The following is a 20,009-nucleotide window of genomic DNA, read 5'->3' on the forward strand; positions in this document are numbered from 1 at the left end:
GAAAGACGGCACTTACCATCTAGGACAACATTACTGAGAGAGGTGATCCTCGGCTGCTGGAGATGTCAGCCTAGGAAGGAATTGTAGCACATTTCTGTGTAAAGCCACAGCTCATCTCGGTATTCAGTATGCAATGTCCAAATGGAGAGACTGTGCGTCTCTTCCAAAAAAACAGAAATAGCAACAAAACAAACACATACAACACAAGAAGAGAGGAAGAGAGAGAACCCCTCAGTAAGCTATGCGGTGAGCCACTGCACAATTCAACTTTCACATACGAGAAGATTTAAATATTATGATGATTTATTTCTTGGCAGACTTACAAAACATAAGAGCAACATGTAGTGCAAAGATACAGTACAGTTCAAATGGGTCTACTTGAGCAATCTTTAGTCCAGTTAAGTGTGGGCGTCATTTAGGCTTGAGCTGAAGTGAAAATCTGAAGACACGGGCATGCCCCTCCCCAGTTAAACATCAATCAATACAGCTGCCCCAAGAACGCCAACCTCTCAAACGGCTCACCGCAGGATTCCTGCAAAAGCACCCGGTGAACATGGATCACCCTCTCATGTCAGTCGGCAGACAGGTATCGCTGGAGACTGTATAATTCATGACTTGAGACCATTAGTGCGGCTTGTCCCTCATCCGTCCCGAAAGTGGCTCCTGTGCTGAGCGTTGCTATAAATCACCAGGGAGACATCGGGGCCCCCCGAGCCAGAGACGGCAGCCTCCTGACAGCTCCTCTTCCTCTCGTCACCTGGCATGGGCTCAAGGTGACTCTCACGGGCTCAGTTCGGAGGCCTGTTCTCATTCCACGCACACGGCCGTGGTTCATACTATCACTGCAGCTGACAAACGTACGGCACCGTCAGGCGCAGAGGATGTGCACGAGCTGGCACATGAAAGTCCCCATGGTTTGAAAGAACGTGTAAATAAAAACAAGGAGAAGGATTCATTTTAATTTAGAAATCATTAAACCTTTATTTACATTTTTAAAGTTCAATTTAGTTAACAAATATATATATGTATAATATATACATATTCGTATACACAGAAAAGAACCAGGTTATTTTACAACAATCTTACAGGTTCATTAGTAACCGAGTCGTCTGAGGCGGGAGGCGAGCGCCACGTATTTACACGCTGACGGACAGTTCACAAGTCTTCATGTATAGCTGCGCTGCTCACAGTACTTTATTTTCCTCATTTCAATTGTCGCACACTTTGAATTACAGTTGTTACCCTACACTAATAAAAAAAGATTATCGAACCATTTGTGCATCACGTATAATTCCAAAACCAGCCTTGGATTACAATAAACTCAGGATGCCCTACTTTGCTGTTTTGCCTAGTAATATATGGCTTCAGTTCACCTTTTAATGCATAACCACAAGTGCTACAGCTTTGTGACTCAACTGGTACACATCGAAAAGAAATGGTCTTCCATGGTCTTGTTAGTAGAGCAAGAAAAACAAAACAGTCTGTGGCAGTCAGGAAGTAGAGTTGGCCTTGCCCCATTCATGTCAATCAATGGGAAAGCCCTAACAGATAATGGGGGAACAAAAATGGCATACCCCAAAAACTGTGTATCTGAAGAGAACAGGCCTGTACCACACGGCCCCTCTGAACATGCCGGACTTACAGAAATGTGTGTGTGTGGGGGGGAAAATCAAGATACTGTCCTTGTGGTGACCATTACAATGTTTTAGCGGTACTGCAGTGTAGAAGCCCTTTTCGCTCCCAAGGCATTTTCAAAGGGGTGCGTTTCTACCTCCATTTCACCATCAGCCCACCCACAGTATACCACAGATATCACAGTATATCACAGTATACGACAGATATCGAGAAGCTGACAACCAAGACTCCGTGGTGTAGATTGGCAACACACAATTTCGCGAAAAGTTGAAATGTAAGAAACTGCATTAACAACAGTATTTTTAAGGACACTTTTCTTGATTCATTTCCTGCACAGATCAGTCATTAATGAGTCACAACTACAGTTGGAGTAATCACCTCTTCTTCTAAACCGGTTAGGGAGCATCTCAAACACACACGTAACCAAAGGGGTTCTGAGCAGATTCCCTTAACAGAAGCTGTACCGAAATCAGGCTAAGCCAGTCCTTCAGTTCACGTACCATCATCTGGGCATATTCCCAGTTCAGCCTGTCATTCAGTCGAGTATGTGAGAGTACAGGAAAGAAAACAGACCATTGCTTCTGTCAGAGGATTCTTCAGGAGTAAGTATAGAATAACAGACTGAAAATCCTGCAAAACCACCAAGTGATTCAAATTTCTCGGATATCCTGAATACTGCACATGACCTGTGCTCAGCCTGTAACTTCTTATTCTGGATTTTGCCAATGTATACATCATTTTTCAATGTTTATTTTGCTTAGTGGTTTTAAGAAGAGACTAAACTGGTTGTGAAGAACGTCCTTGTACCGTACCAGTATTCAGATCTCTCTCCAGAATGGCAAGAATGAGAGTCGAGAGGCAAAGAGTTGAGAGATACTTACAAATACAGAACAGCCACCTAGCGGACACTTGAACATTTCGGGACTACAATCCCTCATGGAGAAATCTGCTTCTGCACCCTTTGCTTAGCTGACCACAGAAATCAAAGATCACTTAAAAAAAATAAAAATAAACTGCACTAAGGAATCCAACTTCTTTCTGCCATTATCAGAAATGGAGTGTTTCTCCATTAATGAAAATCATCAGCATGACTGAGGTGACAATTAGAATAATCCAAAACAGAAACTAAAACGTGCGGCCTGGGAGGTGAGAGTGGCACACTTCACAGAGACCAGTAGGATCAAGTTCAGGATTTTTTCAAAGGCCAGATGAAACGTTCCTGATCTTTAGTGATGCGATCAACATCAGCCCATAAATCGCTGAGGCACTTAAAACATACTCAAGTAACCGAAAAGGCAGCTCATAAAATAACAATCCAGCATTACAGTGCACCTATGTGACAGGACGCACTCCGTTAGACTTGAAAAAGGCAGACTGTTCTCTTTAGTTATTTTTCCCTGTATTTCCTATATGACTGTTCTGGGGTACAATCAACAGATATGAAGTGTTTGATCTGCAGAAGAGCTGCAAGTCATAAAACAATGGCCAAAATCCTCATTTTAGAACTGTATTTTAAAATGTGACCAAAAAAGGCTGAAATCAGAGAATTAGCCAAACGTTTTCATGCCAGAAGCAAAAACTTTATGCTCTCCAGAATCTGACCATCTCCAGTTCCTTGCACGTTCACACCTATGACCCATCACAGAGTCTCTTTAATTGCAGAAAATCGATCTTCATTTGCGTTATAAAGACCCCTCTTCACAGCACACACAACTGAACTGAAGCAAGGAAGCTGAATCGATCACGGGACACTTTCTGCTTGGAAACTGGGCATTTTAAAGAACTCTATTGTCTATATGCTAGTGTCTATATTTGACTAATAATGCATGTATTCATCAAAATCTGGAGATGCAAAATTAAGATTGTTTTGCTGGTCACACACACCAAATTGTTTTAGTATAGATCTCCAAATGAACAGAGCATTCTGTCATTCGGCCCATTGTTTTCCAGCCTTGAACGTTATATATAAATTAAGACAATGATATAAGGATACAGCATTATGGAAATAAAACACTTTTTCTAATTATAAATGCTCATCTCCATTGCTCTTATATTTCTTATTCTATACTTTTCTGTGCAGAACTCTTTTGATTTTGTCTTCACCAGTCTTTGTGCAAACAGTAGAAGAGCCCATCAGTGAAGCTCAACTTCAGTGTCAAACTTCAATAGCCACATTGCCCACGAAATTAAAAAGGTCCTCATTGCCACCAACTCCCCTCTCCAAAGTCACGGACTGAATCCTCCCGCTATAGTATCCAGACCTGAGGCTTGTTGCATCTCATTACTGCATTCTGCTGGACTCCAGGCAGGTACAGTGTGTGGAGGGCGGGTAAAAGCAGCTTGGTGTCTCGGCTCTTCCAGTGGTGCATCGTCCAGCCGCCGGCACTGTACAGCCAGGCTGAAGCACAATTGTCTTCTGTTACCCAACAAATCCTGAAAAGGAAATAATGTGGCATCGAAGGACGAGGGGAGATGGACACAGATTCCAGGACAAATCCAGGACAGAACAGAGCTCAGAAGAAGTCAGTCTTGCAGCTGCTGCAATGCCGATGGCAGAGGACGAATGCCATAATTTCCGTGACAATAAAGTGCTCTGGAGTCCCAGCTGGCTGACAGTACCCTGTGGTTCTGCTGCCAGGCAATGAGGGACTGGGGCGCGCTGTGAGAGGAAGGCATCGGGCTTGACTTGGCACACTGGGCTGGGGAGCTGTGAGCTGGGGAGGGGGAGGTCACAGCAGGGCTCACGAGAGGGCCCGTTTAGCCTTCTTGTCCTGGATCTGATTCAGCACATCGACTGTGTCCTTCAGTAAGGCATCAAAGATCCCGTCGGCCAGCTGCATCTTCACGTACAGCTCGTCTTCGTCATAATTAACCCACTGTGACTCCTCCTCGTGCAGCTCCTGCACCTACAGACACAGATATAGAGGGAAGGGAGAGAGAGAGAGAAGAGAGGAGAGAGGGAGGGAGACAGAGTGAGAGGGGGGCATTTTAGTTGCACTACTGTAAATGCAGGTGATGTGATACCCCTGAGTTAGTGACGTAAACTGCACCCAACACTAAGAGCTGTCCATGTTATTAGTATATTAAGATTAGCTGGAAAGTTTTTTTCCATGGGGATTTTAATGTCAAATTAATATTTTCTTCAATGATACTTTTAAAAAGTCAGGCAGATAAATGTATCTTGTCTTACAGGTGGCTAACAGTTGAGGAATATTTATAATGCATAGGCTTATTAGATATCAATGTTTTAGTATTCTTCGATGTAGTGCAGTAACAGGACATGCCTGCTGTGTTTGAGACGCCTGCCATGTTGCTTTGTGCAGGGATGAACCCAAGTCCAGGTCAGTTTGTGATTTCATTTCCAATTCAATTCCAATTCCCAACAGAGCCCATGATGTCAAACAGGATTGGGGATTGGAATGGGAATGAAAAGGGAATAGGAATGGAACCCCCAACACTTCCTAAATGTGGCATCATGATCTTACCAGGATGTGATCCACACGGTCACGCTTCTTCCTCCCAAACTTCAGCATCTTCTGCCAGTCTGTCTTCTGATTGTGGTCTTTCTTAAGGCCAAACAACTTCAGCACCTCTGCAGCAATGAAGGTCTGGGGGCAGAACAGGAACAGAGATCAGATTGTATTCACAGAGGAATAAACAACACTCCTCAATGGTACACCAAAACAAAGGAGAAACGAGCAAAGGCCACACATATGTTAGGTAGAATAACACACGTGTGACATGATCTACGGTCCTGCTCTTGAGAATAAGCACACAAAAGGAGCTTTCGATGCTGACGCAGTGATCTTGCTAAATGCCATTACCTAACAGTCTGACCCACAATCACACAGGGTGCCTCGAGTCCGCAGAGGCTATGAAATGTCTGCAAAACACAGGAGGAAATATGTCTTCGACAACAGAGGAGGAGAATAACATCGTATTTGTGTGGGATATGCAAAATGAAGGGTGATTTAGGAGGCAAGAAGTTCCCATTAACAGCTGGGAATGCATGCGTTTTCTGTGGGTTGAGCTTGTCTGTGAAGCACACACACAATCCAAATGGTTTACCTTTTGGTTTTCCTACCACCACCCTATGTTTTGATGTCAGACTGCTGACTGACCTGTGTTAAACACACACTGATGCCTTAAGCACAGACTGATCCCTCGCTGATGACTAAGTAAACACTACAGTTCAACAGTGAGTGTTTTTCCAGGATATTGTGGCTCAGGAGCTCTGAATCTACTCTCGATTGGTTTGGTTTAAGGTCCATGTGTAACCGGAGCTGAGTTTTAACCTTCAGATGACTACAATGGGAAAAGAGCAGAGAGAGCTTTCTTATCTGGCTTTGTGGTTATAGCTGAAGTGCTGAAAAGATCCTGGGCAGAGACACAAATAGGATTTACAAACAGTAAAACTGTATTCGCCTTACTTCGACTTCCGAGAGGTCGCTGGGATTCTTGACTCTTCTGAAGTAGGAAGAACTCACTCGCAGTGTTTTCTTCCATTGCGGCTGGTTAAAGTTGGGGTCCTCTGCAAAGATCTCCTGGAAGATCTCAGCGGTCAGGTCAAACACAGCCTACAAAAACAAAATCAATAAATACCACAATCAAATGGATGTCAACAAGCCTAAGTGTTAATAAAATGGAGGTGAACCAAGTTGATTAACGTTGGGCAGTTGTCAGCTGGGAGGTTAGGAAAGAAAGATGGTGTCCCTTAAACTAAAAAAACAAGCAAATAAAAACCCCTCTGCATTGAATACAAACACTTGGGATAAGATTCACGTGAGCATTTTGTTGATGTTTTTTTCCTTCAGGAGAAAACCCAGCTGAAAACAAAGACTATTGAATCAGGCCATACAGTTCAGCAAAAGCTGGTTTGCAATTTCCTCTTGGGCTTTTCTATGGTGACGGGCATTTCATTGTCAACAACTAAAGGTGACCCCCCCCCCCTCCCCAATTAGACCGAATCAAAAACCCTTACCTAACCACACAGCACAAATTTGTTCCAAATCGCTGTAAATTATTTTTGGCAGATTTTTGCCACTTTCTATAAATTACAAATGTGACTGGGTACAAGTTTGTAATATGTGATTTGAGGGGAGGTCAAAACTTTGAGTTGGTCTAGGCCATAGTCTGAAGTCCAAAAACCTATTAGATGTATATCTGGTTTCACACACCTTGATCAGCACTAGTCTTGGACTACCCAAACCTAAAATAATATTGGGTAGTCCATGACTGGTGCTCATCAGAGACTGTGAAATAATATGGAGTATCTCCTCTCAGCCACTGGTACAGTGTCTCAGCCCAGGGACTCCTGGGAGCGGTGTCCTGCCTGGGCATCTGAATCCTACCTGTCTGTAGCTGCGCTTGCTAAGGCTGTCGATGTCCTGGCCCTTGCTGTCGTTGCCCAGGAAGTGCGCCGGAGCGGAGGTAGGTGGGATGCTGTGGCCCAGCTCCTGGCTCTTCCACAGCTCTGCGGTGGCGGCGTGTACCAGCCTCTCCAGCTCGGGGGCAGTGTGGGGCACTACCATCAGAGGCTCCTCTCGTGGCTTCACAGAGGGTGGGGGTTCGGGGCGAGGTAGCAGCTTGGCTTGATCCACCCCCACGGCTCCTGCCACGAGCGCCCCCCCTGCTCCCTGGCCCTGCTGCTGCTGCTGCTGCTTCTGCTGCTCCTTGCGGGAGCTCAGGCCAAAGTCCTCATCAAACCAGTCCTGTTCGTCTCCTCCCAGGACGTCCAGAAGCTCCCTGCTGAGCTCCAGCTCCGCTAGACGCTTGGCCAGCTCCTCCTGGCCACTGGCTCCAAACACTGGGCTCTCCTAGAACACAAGAACAAAGCCACAGTGGGTAAGTGTCAGGACTGGCAGGACAATTGTACACACACAATAGACCAGTGGTTCGCCTGTGACAAATCACCAAGCTTTTGCCACAACTGTGTCAACAATGTTAACCTAATTCTTCCAGTTAATTCACAAGAGGTCAACTTTAGTCACTTTCAAGATGTCAACGAGCTGTAGTGTAGGGATTGCCCCTCTCATATTATTACTGCCAACGTGTTACTGATCCAGAGCTGTCTTTAAACGTCAGGCCAATCTGAGGCTGGAAACATCACACAGAATTGTAACAACTGAGTCCAAGTGACATCAAGAGCTCAGCAGGTCAAGGTCTGTGTCAGCAGCACAAGACAGACAGCATGTTTTTACCAAGTCAAACCACAAAGAGGTCTTGCTGAATGGCCAAATATACAAGTTAATTCATTTTGTAAAGGGTGCCTCTGGTTGTACAAGAGATGTTATCTTGTGTAGTTTTGGCAAGTGGAGCGTGAAACAAAGTCAAGTTGCATAAACTACACGAAATGCCATCTCTTATACAGTAAGACACTATTAACTTATTATAAAATCACTTGTGTAAGGATTACACAAAAAAATATATTTACAGCAAAACAAATAGATTTAGGTTTTGTTAAATATGTTACTGCACCATTACCATTTAAGTGTCCTGAAATGTCACTGCTACCTAAAGAGTTGAAACCATTACTCTGGTTTGGTATAAGAAAACTATTACTAGGCACCATTTTTTCCTGAAGATTTGAGTGTTTTTTTTCTTTTTGTTTTTTATAATAAGTCAATGCATGCAATGACATTCATACACAAGATAAGAGGCCTAGGACTGTTTGCAAATGCTGCTCTGTGATTGGCTGGTTTCTTATACGTGACCTATAATCTGGTTTATGTGCAGGGCTAAAACAGACTGTTGGTATTCTTATCAGTCTATATTTACATAACCATTCGCCGGAAAAAAGATCCGATTAATTTCAATAAGTCTTTGGACTCTGTTAAAATGTTATTCTGCCCAGCTGTATTGATGGACAAATTCAAATTATTTTTTTTATAAGATGCTTGCTAAGCCAGGTTATCAGTTTCAACATGTAATCATTCACCAGCTCAGACATTGGATTATTTAGCCAATGCAGTGGACTTTACACTGTCCTTCCTGCAATGTTTGAGAAACCTGGGATGGCCACATGGCATCGAAGCAGAGCAAATAAGTCTAAAATGAATCGATAAATACAAATATTGCAGTGTGTGAAATTAGCCTTGATTAAAATGCCTCAAAATGTAAATCGGTTCAGAGAGATGAAGTTTGAGTTCAAAGTGGTGTAACTAATACAATGTGTAAATAAAAGCAGTGAAATCTAAGTATCTCCTTGGCACTGAAAGAGCAGCCAAACAGGGTTTCCAATTCAAAGCATTGAATATGAAGTAAATCGGTTTATAGACAGAACCAGCTTTGATTCATAGACAGTAAGATGTGTGTGTATTGATAAGAGGTTTTAAAATAATTTAAAAATTTACAATGAGAAGCAAAACAAAAATATATTTCATTCAATTTTTTTTTTTTTTTTAATTAAGCTATTTACATTAAACTGATTTAAACTGCAAACCCTGGGAGTAAAAAGGAGGAAAAGGGACTTCCTGGAGCAACAGGAGATGCAGTCAAGATACTTAAGAAAACAACTAAACTAAACTGGGATTGTGTCTTCTGGTGGGGGATCTAGTCAAAATTGATCAGTAATCTTCAAGCTCTTAACCAACATTAGGAGTGTGGGCATTTTGTTTCCTTTTCATTGATATGAGATGGGTCATTTTGAATCTATAGGATTTAAAGGTTAAAAAACTATTCAGATTATTCTTTTAGATTGTAAATAGATTGCAAAGGAAACTTTCTTCAATGGGTGGCCACCGTTCTCACTCATTTTAAGCACTGGATACAATGACACTGACTGAAGGTTGAAGCACTCAAGACCCTCTATCGATTAAACAGTAGGAGGAAATGACAAATGGATTCACCTGGGAAACGGGGCAAAAGAACTGTTCACACAACCACGTTTTGTGCCATTTCTAAACTGTAATCTATACCTGAGTGCAGTACAACTGAAACGGAGACCATTTGTAATAGTACAACTTGGGAGATAAAGGTTGGTTTATGTAGCTCTATGGGTGTAAACTCACCGGTCGGGGGCAGAGCTCGGGGGAGGAGGCCTCCTCGCGCTCTTCTTCCAGGAGGCTAGGGAGGCTGTCTCTCAGTGCGTCAGGAGGGAGGCACTTTCCAGGAAGAACTCTGGGGGAAGTCTCCTCTTCTTGCTCATTGTCCTTGTTCTGATTCGCGGCAATGATCTTCTCATTGCGAACCTTCTTGATCTGCTGGAACTGGTCGACAGCATCCTTGATGAAGTTGTTAAGCAGCTTTTCGGTGAAAGCGCTGGCATGCTCCTCCTTTTCATCTCGCTTCTCTTCTACACCTTTCTCTAAGGTCACCTCTGACACAGGAGGCTTTATCTGAGCCTCCAGATGGTCCTTCTCTCTGGCCAGAAGGTCAAGAAGGGGAGTGGGTGATGTCTCCTCAACCTGCTTGGTGGAATGCCCATTTGTAACTCGTCCAACTTCTGAAATCAGAAGATCGTACTCTTCTGAATTTTTGAGGTCCAGGACAATGTTGTTTCTTCCGTTCAGAATCAGATGCTTGTCCTCAATTGACTTCTCACTCAAATTGAATTCCAGGTCACTGAACTCAACAGCTTTCACCATCTGTCCGATTGTCCCATGCGAGTCCATTTCTTCAATGGGAGTCTGGAGTGCAGGGTGTGCAGAGGAGGCTTCCCTTCCTAAGGCTTTGCCTTTTGGTTGACTTTCAGGCTCATCTTGCTCTTGCTTTTCTTCTCTTCCGCTAGGCTTTGGTTCCTCATCCTTCTGCTCGTCCTTTCCTTTGGTCTCCTCATCACACTGGTCATCAAAGAAGGAGTCCTCGTCTTCTGTGGTATCCACATACACCTCAAATTTCTCTGGTAGATGACTGATCTTGTCAGGTGGTGCAAAGATACCGTGCCCCTCCTCGCACTCAAAGTAAACCACCCCATCATATGTCCCATTATTGCTTCCTTCTGACTTGTCCAGCTCCACTCCGGCCCAAAAGCCATTGGCGAAGCTGGTTTTGCCTTTGAAGCGCAGAGTGCCTGGCTGCACATTGCTTACCACCACTCTGTCCCCAACGTTGAAGTCCGACATGAGATCAAGGTCCAAGAGAGGTGGGGTAGTGGGCGGAGACAGCGCTGGGCTCCAGTTCTGCTTCCCGTTATTCCTTTCTTTGCGGGCAGAATCCTCAGTGGGCGACTTGATTTCCAGAAGCCTTTCAGAGTGGAAGCTGCCACTAACAGAGAGGGATTTTACACTCAGCTCCTCGTCGATTTCCTCCTCGCTACTCATGCTAGGAGACTTGCTCCGAGGGCTCTTATCCTCCTCTCTCTCAGGTGTGTTGGAGGTGGCCATCTTGGATTCATGAAAACTCATGTCTTTCCGTGGTGTGGAGTCCAGAGAAGACTCAAAATCATCCAGGTAGCTCTCGGCTCGAGGAGACTCTTTCTTTTCCTTGGCTGACGTTTGTTTATCTGGTGATAAAACATCAAAATCAGGAGAGTAAGAGACATCTCTCGTCGGGAGGCTCGTCTCTGATGACTGTCGTTCTACAACTGGGTGCTCTTTATAAACGCTCACAAGAGGCTTTTCCAGTTGTTGACTTTTAAGGGAAACACTCGACTTGCTACTCTGGTCTTCTCCAACCTCATCTTCAGTGTAATCTTTCCTCTTTCCATCTGCAATGTCAGCTTCCTCCCCCAAATCTGACTGATCTTCTGCTACTGGTCCCACATGGTCAGGAGACAGAACATTCTTCTGCGAGGACAGCTCTTGGGTTTCAGAAAGCAACCCCGGATCGAGTCTGAGCAGATGTTCAGAGCGCAGGTCTTCCGATTGCGAGTGGAGATCTTCAGCCTCTGATTCCTCCGACTTCAGGTCAAGTTCTTCCACGATTTCAGATCTCTGGCTCGTGATTGCCCTTTCATCACCAGAAACATCTTCAAACCTGTCGGCTAGTCCTTCTTGAGTTGTCCGTCCCTCGGAAAGGTTCCCGAGAACAGGCTGAGGTGAGGCTGGGCTCTCTGGAGCAGTGGCAAGCTCTGGGCTGGTCCTGGTGGGGGATGAGACAGTGGACTCCTCTTCAGAAGTCCTGCTCTCATTTGCAGGCTTAGATCTACTGTGAGTTGCTGGGGTAAGAACATCTGGGGAAAAAAAAATATATATATATGTTCAAATGGCATGATTCTGAAATCATGAAACAATGCATCATGATGTTTTATTCAGCTTCTTATATATATTTAAAGATGTATTCACAGTAATACATACACAATTCAATCTGGAATGAACACTAGTGTTATACATCAATATTAATTCCTCCAAAACATACATACCATGGTCTGGCAATACTTGAGATCTCTCCGATTCACTTGCAAGCTTCCAGTTCTTGTGTGTTTCAGTCCTTAAAAAAAAAAAAAAAAAGAAATACAACCTCTCTCCTTTCAATTGCTTTTCAAACAGACTCTGTACTGAGTTTGCTGTTGCCTGTTCAAGACAGCTTACGATTTGAAAGATCTGAGTTAATGAGTATTTCTATCAAATTGTATCACCTTGTATTTTTACAGAAATTAATAAACCCGCAGTCAGATCCCTCAGCTGTTGGGTGCTGATGCGTTTCAACTCCAAAATAAAATCAATACAATTAAAGGGGTCACGACCTGCCTTTTTTATTTTTATTTTGTACTGTTCTCCGAGGTCCACTTATAATGTTAAAGATTTTTACATCAAATAACATCATAATTTAGAAGTAATAGGCTATTTTCTGTCCTGTTTTGACCCCCCTCATCGGACTACACCGTTTGAATAGGCGTGGCGGATTGTAGACTCGGAAGTAAATGCCCACTGATATGATTGGCTAACAGTTTTGCATATTTAAAATATTTCAACTCCCCCGTCAGTACACGTGTGGAATTGTTTTGAAAATTTCTGATGTTGAGAAATGGCAGCCGGTGAAATTCAGCCAAACACATTTGAGCCAGAGTCTGATCCCGAATCAGAAGACAACAAACCTGCACCTCAAATGGCAAGGATACTACAGCCTGCGACAGCGTGGTAAATAATCATCTTTATTTATATTCATACTTTATGTATTTGTGAGGTAGTTAGCCTATTACATTATATTAGAGTTTAGCCGAAGACGCTACATTAAGCAGTTTGTGTCGTTACGTTGTCAAAATTTATGCATATTACACATTTTATATTTCAATGGTTGTTGCATATAAAGTTTACATACTAGGCATTAATACAGTTATATCTGACAAAGGATAATTCGTGCTGCTTCATGTAAACAAAGTATAAATGAATGTACCATCGTTTGTCAAGCTGTCGTTCTTATATTCATTGTCCATTATTTTCATTAAAGTAAAAAACTTGTCAATTGTTGTGTTCGTAGCCATCTTTATCGTTTGGTTTCTGCATAGACCTGCGTTTGTCTCTCTCGTTATTTACCTACTATATGTGTGAATCGGTGTGCGGGGCTAAACAGGCAGTAATGTAGAAGCAGGTATTGATCTTCTTCTGTGGAGGTGGGGTTTAGCCACACTATTACATAATAAAGTGGCACATTCCACATCCTGTCGTTTTTGCAGATTGGCTTCAATATAAGCTGTTTTTAGACTAACGATAAAGTTTTGAGTTCTGAAACTTACGGGATGTTTTTATAGTACAATTACCTCTTATATGTCAAAAGATCAAGATCAAGGGAATTTTGATTTTCAGTTCATGACCCCTTTAAAGAACAAAGACTAAACTGAGAATATTTGTACTGAAATGAAGGGATTACATCCCATATTCTGGCTCACTGTCCTGAAGGGGATGGGAGTGTGACTGCATACCTTTGCAGCGGTGGGGGCTTGATCCTTGGTTTCTCTGCGACAGAAGACAGTGTTTTGATCTGCGGTTTGGTGGAGGGTGAAGTGTCGGTCTCTTCATCCAGCTCTGCCGTGGTCTTCTTAATAAAGTCATCATAAGACTAGAGGGAGAAGAAGGTTAAACAATATTATGATCTCATGAAGAACACGGTTTTCTCAGCTCTCATTTACCACCACAAAACTCTAGGACGCAAAATGCCACCTAAAAAGATTGAATTTGGGCAAAAACAGGGTCCCCCAAAAGTTACAGGATATAAGATATATTTCAGATATAATTCTGAGCTCATGACTGTAAAAGAGGGATATCTAAGGACAGTCTATCTATTCAGACTGTTACTCCCATATGTGTGCCGTATGCAGGTGATTCTAAACCCGATCTCAGACTGTGGCGAGAGCACAGGGACTGACCTCCAGCTGTTTGAGCAGGCTGGCCTCCTGGGCTTTGAGGCGCTCCTTGTGGCGTTTCTTCTGCTCTTTCTTCAGCTGGTACACGATGGACTTGCGTCTGCGCAGCTCGTCCTTCAGAGCACGGATGCGGCTCTCGATGTCACTCTGATCAGACGCCGTTTCTGTGAAAGGAGATGGGTGTCAGGCGAGTTTGTTTTCCTAACTGCTGGTATTATCAATGTGCTCCTTCCATGCAGACCGTGTTCTCATTGCCTGGGAAATATCTCCACCTTTCTTCAACTTCTTTAAAACGAACCCTCTCAAAAGACAAAAAAAACAAACCCAGACAGGATTTTGCTAACCCACGAAAATCCACAGTTACATTTCAAGTTAGCGCTGGAAAGCTTAACCCTCCGAAAAAAAAGGATTTTCAATGTCATACTAGATGATGTAGAAGACTAATTAAGTCATGAGAAGCTTAACAAATTATTTTGACATTTAAATTATTTGTATGCTTTTAGGACAAGAAACCTTTCTGTGGCTCAACATCTCAAAAGCCTTAAAAGGTGGTTCAAACATACCCGATTGTGTGACGGACAGCGATTCGTCAGACCAGTGCCCCGAAAGTGTGCCGGGCTTGGGGGAGGGCTTGAGCTGCATTTTGCTGCTGGCGCTGCCTCCTTTGGTGGCATCCTGCTTTGAAATGCTGAGGCTGGCTTTCGATGAAGGAGACTGTCAAACAGAGGAACAGGATAGCGCCCGGGGGGATGGAGATATAAAAAGCACACTCTCAGGTTTACAATCCTAATCACTAGGCATTGCAACAATCCATAGTGCAGCCATTTTTTCTGATCAAGAGGTCCCCTTCAGCTGAGACACAGCGAGGCACTGATATACAGCATTACTAATACAGCTATTATATATCAAAAGCAAAGAAAAATGCAGGATGACAGACGAGGACAGCAGATTGATCAAGCATTCATGCTAAAATAAATCTGAGCTCTCACTAACAATACACATTGTCACTTGCTGGCATGACAGGGAGTCGTTTACATCCTAAAACTGCACAGCAGAAATTAAATATACTCAGGTGTTCAGATGAGATGTTCATTAAAGGATTAATTAATACAACAAAACTAGAAAATGTTTTGATTTAACTAATGTGAACAGTGTCAAGCAGAATAAGCAGAGCAGAGAACCGCCACACACACCAGTATAAAACTGTAATCTTGAATTTAAAGAATAGAAAATAACATCAATGCACTTGTTTAGCCGGGAAATGTTGACAGTACACAGTAATGAAGCTTGGCTTGGTTTGGTCCACAGCTGTTTACAACAAAGGCACATGTCAGTCTCCTCATCGCTGGAAACAAAACATTATCTCTTCAAAAGGAGCATTGATTTCGCTGGACAAAGGACAACATTCAACGGGGCTGCCGAGAGTTTGGGAGAGCGAGGACTTGTTCTCCGTGTTCACAGGAAGGAAGAGGCAGAAGACACTCGCACCTCTCAAACCACATTAACCCACAGGGCATTTGCACCACAGCCGGCAGAGCGCAGAGGCCTGCTTATGAGGGCAATGCTTTGGGGTTGTTTGGTGTTTGTTTGTGCTCTTCAGTGAACTGACTGAGCATACAGACATTTAAAAAGCACTTAAAATAAAGAACTGATCAAGCAAGTCAATACTGTGAGGGTAATTGTAATTCATAGCCATCTTTAACTGGATAAAGCCTAGTTTGTATTCTGTCTTTTATTCCTTGCTTGTAAAATGTACTGTGTGTGTGTCCAATACTCTTCGTATTGACTGATTTGTATAATATTTGCCTTTGTTAGTATTATACATACATCTGGCAGTAACCAAACAAGGACAAGGACTTGTTTCTAACCGTACTTAATGCCTGTGTTAGGTGTATCTGCACAAGTCTGCAAATTTAAATTTAAATCCATGGGCGTGGGGGTGCGGCTCCACGAGGTAGCGCTAACAGGCTGCAGTGTGGGCTCACCGTCTTGCTGTAGGAGGATGGGGTGTCGAAGTCTTGCGAGTAGGTGGTGTTGTCCAGGGGGGTGGCATCTTTGCCAGGGGAGGGCAGCTCGGACACGGGGGTCTCTTTTGCCGGGCTGCCCACTTCCTCGGGGATGGAGAGGTCGCTGTGGGAACTGGAGTGGGTCACTCCTGGGGTCTCCTGTTCCTCACTCACTGGCTCTGAAAGAGACACACATGAACACACACACAGGTATAGTGAGGGAAAAAAGTATTTGATCCCCTGCTGATTTTGTACGTTTGCCCACTGACAAAGAAATGATCAGTCTATAATTTTAATGGTAGGTGTATTTTAACAGTGAGAGACAGAATAACAACAAAAAAATCCAGAAAAACGCATTTCAAAAAAGTTATAAATTGATTTGCATGTTAATGAGGGAAATAAGTATTTGACCCCTTCGACTTAGTACTTGGTGGCAAAACCCTTGTTGGCAATCACAGAGGTCAGACGTTTCTTGTAGTTGGCCACCAGGTTTGCACACATCTCAGGAGGGATTTTGTCCCACTTCTCTTTGCAGATCCTCTCCAAGTCATTAAGGTTTCGAGGCTGACGTTTGGCAACTCGAACCTTCAGCTCCCTCCACAGATTTTCTATGGGATTAAGGTCTGGAGACTGGCTAGGCCACTCCAGGACCTTAATGTGCTTCTTCTTGAGCCACTCCTTTGTTGCCTTGGCTGTGTGTTTTGGGTCATTGTCATGCTGGAATACCCATCCACAACCCATTCTCAATGCCCTGGCTGAGGGAAGGAGGTTCTCACCCAAGATTTGACGCTACATGGCCCCGTCCATCGTCCCTTTGATGCGGTGCAGTTGTCCTGTCCCCTTAGCAGAAAAACACCCCAAAAGCATAATGTTTCCACCTCCATGTTTGATGGTGGGGATGGTGTTCTTGGGGTCATAGGCAGCATTCCTCCTCCTCCAAACACGGCGAGTCGAGTTGATGCCAAAGAGCTCGATTTTGGTCTCATCTGACCACAACACTTTCACCCAGTTCTCCTCTGAATCATTCAGATGTTCATTGGCAAACTTCAGACGGGCTTATACATGTGCTTTCTTGAGCAGGGGGGCCTTGCGGGCGCTGCAGGATTTCAGTCCTTCACGGCATAGTGTGTTACCAATTGTTTTCTTGGTGACTATGGTCCCAGCTGCCTTGAGATCATTAACAAGATCCTCCCGTGTAGTTTGGGCTGATTCCTCACCGTTCTCATGATCATTGAAACTCCACGAGGTGAGATCTTGCATGGAGCCCCAGCCCGAGGGAGACTGATTTTGTTTTTTCCATTTGCGAATAATCGCACCAACTGTTGTCACCTTCTCACCAAGCTGCTTGGCGATGGTCTTGTAGCCCATTCCAGCCTTGTGTAGGTCTACAATCTTGTCCCTGACATCCTTGGACAGTTCTTTGGTCTTGGCCATGGTGGAGAGTTTGGAATCTGATTGATTGATTGCTTCTGTGGACAGGTGTCTTTTATACAGGTAACGAGCTGAGATTAGGAGCACTCCCTTTAAGAGAGTGCTCCTAATCTCAGCTCGTTACCTGTATAAGAGACACCTGGGAGCCAGAAATTTTGCTGATTGATTGGGGATCATATACTTATTTCACTCATTAACATGTAAATCAATTTATAACTTTTTTTTGAAGTGCGTTTTTCTGTTATTTTGTTTTGTTATTCTGTCTCTCACTGTTAAAATACACCTACCATTACAATTACAGACTGATCATTTCTTTGTCAGTGGGCAAACGTACAAAATCAGCAGGGGATCAAATACTTTTTTCCCCTCACTGTAACACACTGAGGAAGAGCCATGCTTCAAATACAGAAGTTGATTGGAGAGTTTACCCCTAAAGGAATTGCTAATTGGATTGTAAACTGGGGTGAGTAATCCTGCACCTCCTCATCCATCCTCCTGCAGTGCTCCAGCCCCTCGCTTATTTAATAAAACGTGATAAATAGAATGATTTTATAAGTAAACCGAATGGACGTCTGCTATAGGAAACGCATCACACTGAAACGGTTTTGTTTCACTGTATTTAAACTACTACTAACATTATATATTTTGTGTTTCAGCAATTATCTCGCTCATTTCTCTCCTCAATTGGATTCGCCAATTAGTCCACTGCCCAGACCTGTGTTTCTCCCGAGCCCATTTATCACACCAGCTGGATGTGATGTAGCTGGAACCACTAACGATGAGAACCTCGTTACTGATGAAGCCATGGCGAGCTGTTGGTGCCATGAGAAATGTCCGACTTCTCTGGCAGCGTCAGGCCCACTGTGCCACGGGCCCTCTGGGGATTGACGGCACACGACAGTGACCTGCCCCAGACGTGCGCTCACCTGCAGAGTCGAGGCTGGCTGGGCCAGGCTCTCTGCGGGGTGGCCGGTCGCGGTTCATCTCGGTGTCCCAGGCCGCCAGGGCCTGCCGCTCCATGCGCCGCACCTCGGCCTCCTCCTCGTCCAGCCGGCGCTTCCACTCCAGCAGCTCCTCCGCGTGGCGCCGCCGCTGCATCAGCTGCTGCTCTCGCTTGGTCAGGAACCTGGGAGAGAGCAGAGCATGAGGGCCAATGTGGGGACTGTGAGTGCCACCACGGGGATACGGAAACACCGGCCCCACATGCACAGCTCGCTGGGGGATTCACCCACCGGCCCAACCAACACAGACAATCCCATGCATCTGTTTTATGATGGGGGTGGGGGGGGGGGTGACTGAATTTAATGAAAAAAGATATACCAGTCCCACCAAGGTGACACACAGGGTCTTTGGGGTCACAGTGGAGGATGGAGGAAGGCTGTGTGAAAAAAGCATGCTACATTTCCCACAACAAAGTGCAAGACTCTCTTCTACCCGTTTAACTTTCCTTTTAATTATTTGGGCACTAGACATGTGACACGCATGGGTGGACACATGCACCCAGACATATGTATACAAGTATATACATGGATTTTGTATTCAGCTACTTTAAAACAAAAATACATACACTACAATATGTGTCTGTAAATCAACATTGTAGACCTGCCCCTTTAGAGGATTTCCTCCTCTGTAGCTCATGAGAAAGGAAAACGTACATAGATTAACTGGAAATCGAATAGCAAGTTCAGAAAACGGCTAATTTACAACGATTCTGATTAAGAAAGGGACATAAAAAAAATACAAAACAGCCAAGTCGCTGTGTTTAAAACCCAGCCCATCTCCAATCCCGTCAGGCCAGCCAGCAATACATTCTCATTTCAGTTACAAGACTAACGGATTTCCTCATCAGAAGCAATAATTAGTTAATAAGGGACGTTGGTTACAAGATTAAGTTTGATCAATAAGGGAACAAACACACAGAAATGGCACATATTTTATCACTGAGAAATAATTCAGCAATTAGTGTAAAAGGCAGAGCCCCCCAATTCACGTTCTGGCTTGAAGATAGATTTTCCAGACGAGGGAAAGCGGCCGCGTCATTATTCAGCCCCTTTTCAGGCCTGATCGGTTTAGTGCTGTGCTGTGCCATGGATTCTGCTCAGTTCTGGAAAGACCTTACAGTACATGCATGCCAAAACAAAATGTAGTCTGCATATTAAAAAAAGTCTTTATAATTATAAATAAATTCATACATACACAGACAGATTTGGAAAAACTAAAACTGACTTGTCTGTTGAAATGTCTGAGTAGTTTGTACTAACTATGGACACACTAATAACTAATGGTCAACCTGGCTAAGACAGAGCTTTTTGATTATTTTATCTTTAACAACCTTATGTTAGATGGCTGCATCTATTAATTTACAGACTTAATTGCATTTCAGATTCATTCAGATCCTCAAAAAACATGTCAAGAAATGCCTAACGAACTTTGGAACGGTATCGTTCATGTGCCAAGATAGTGGAGTGAAAGGCCACAGCAGATCCAGACTGCTGACTGGGCCATTTCCCAAGACTCTGCGATTCTGCAGGAGATTGCAAATTGTTATTTGGAGGGCGACTGGGGGCTGACGAAATTTCAAAATAGTTAGAATAGTTTGCAACGTGAAGAAAAGACCACAACGTGATCCCCCACAGCTCAATATGTCAGAGGAGTGCGGTTGGAGTTAGGGTTGAGCGCTTCAATCAGTTATGGAG

At 43.9% G+C, this 20,009-nt stretch overlaps 1 protein-coding gene across 5 annotated transcripts in view; it reads right to left on the minus strand.

Moving 5' to 3' along the window:
* Positions 1-951: 951 nt before the first annotated feature.
* Positions 952-20,009, minus strand: part of cep350 (centrosomal protein 350) — a 65,811-nt gene continuing 46,753 nt past the window's right edge. For all 5 annotated transcript variants that reach the window (XM_066692509.1, XM_066692512.1, XM_066692510.1 and 2 more), the window contains 11 exons: positions 18,240-18,439; positions 15,862-16,061; positions 14,440-14,590; positions 13,880-14,040; positions 13,436-13,572; positions 11,936-12,003; positions 9,645-11,746; positions 6,987-7,451; positions 6,066-6,212; positions 5,121-5,243; positions 952-4,541 (listed from right to left, as the gene is read on the minus strand). In XM_066692509.1, the coding sequence (XP_066548606.1) occupies positions 4,377-4,541; positions 5,121-5,243; positions 6,066-6,212; positions 6,987-7,451; positions 9,645-11,746; positions 11,936-12,003; positions 13,436-13,572; positions 13,880-14,040; positions 14,440-14,590; positions 15,862-16,061; positions 18,240-18,439 (3,919 nt within the window). In that variant the 3' untranslated portion in view covers positions 952-4,376. The remainder of the gene's footprint in view (positions 4,542-5,120; positions 5,244-6,065; positions 6,213-6,986; positions 7,452-9,644; positions 11,747-11,935; positions 12,004-13,435; positions 13,573-13,879; positions 14,041-14,439; positions 14,591-15,861; positions 16,062-18,239; positions 18,440-20,009) is intronic.

The sequence above is a fragment of the Amia ocellicauda genome, chromosome 19 (genome assembly GCF_036373705.1).
Source record: "Amia ocellicauda isolate fAmiCal2 chromosome 19, fAmiCal2.hap1, whole genome shotgun sequence".
NCBI lineage: Eukaryota > Metazoa > Chordata > Actinopteri > Amiiformes > Amiidae > Amia > Amia ocellicauda.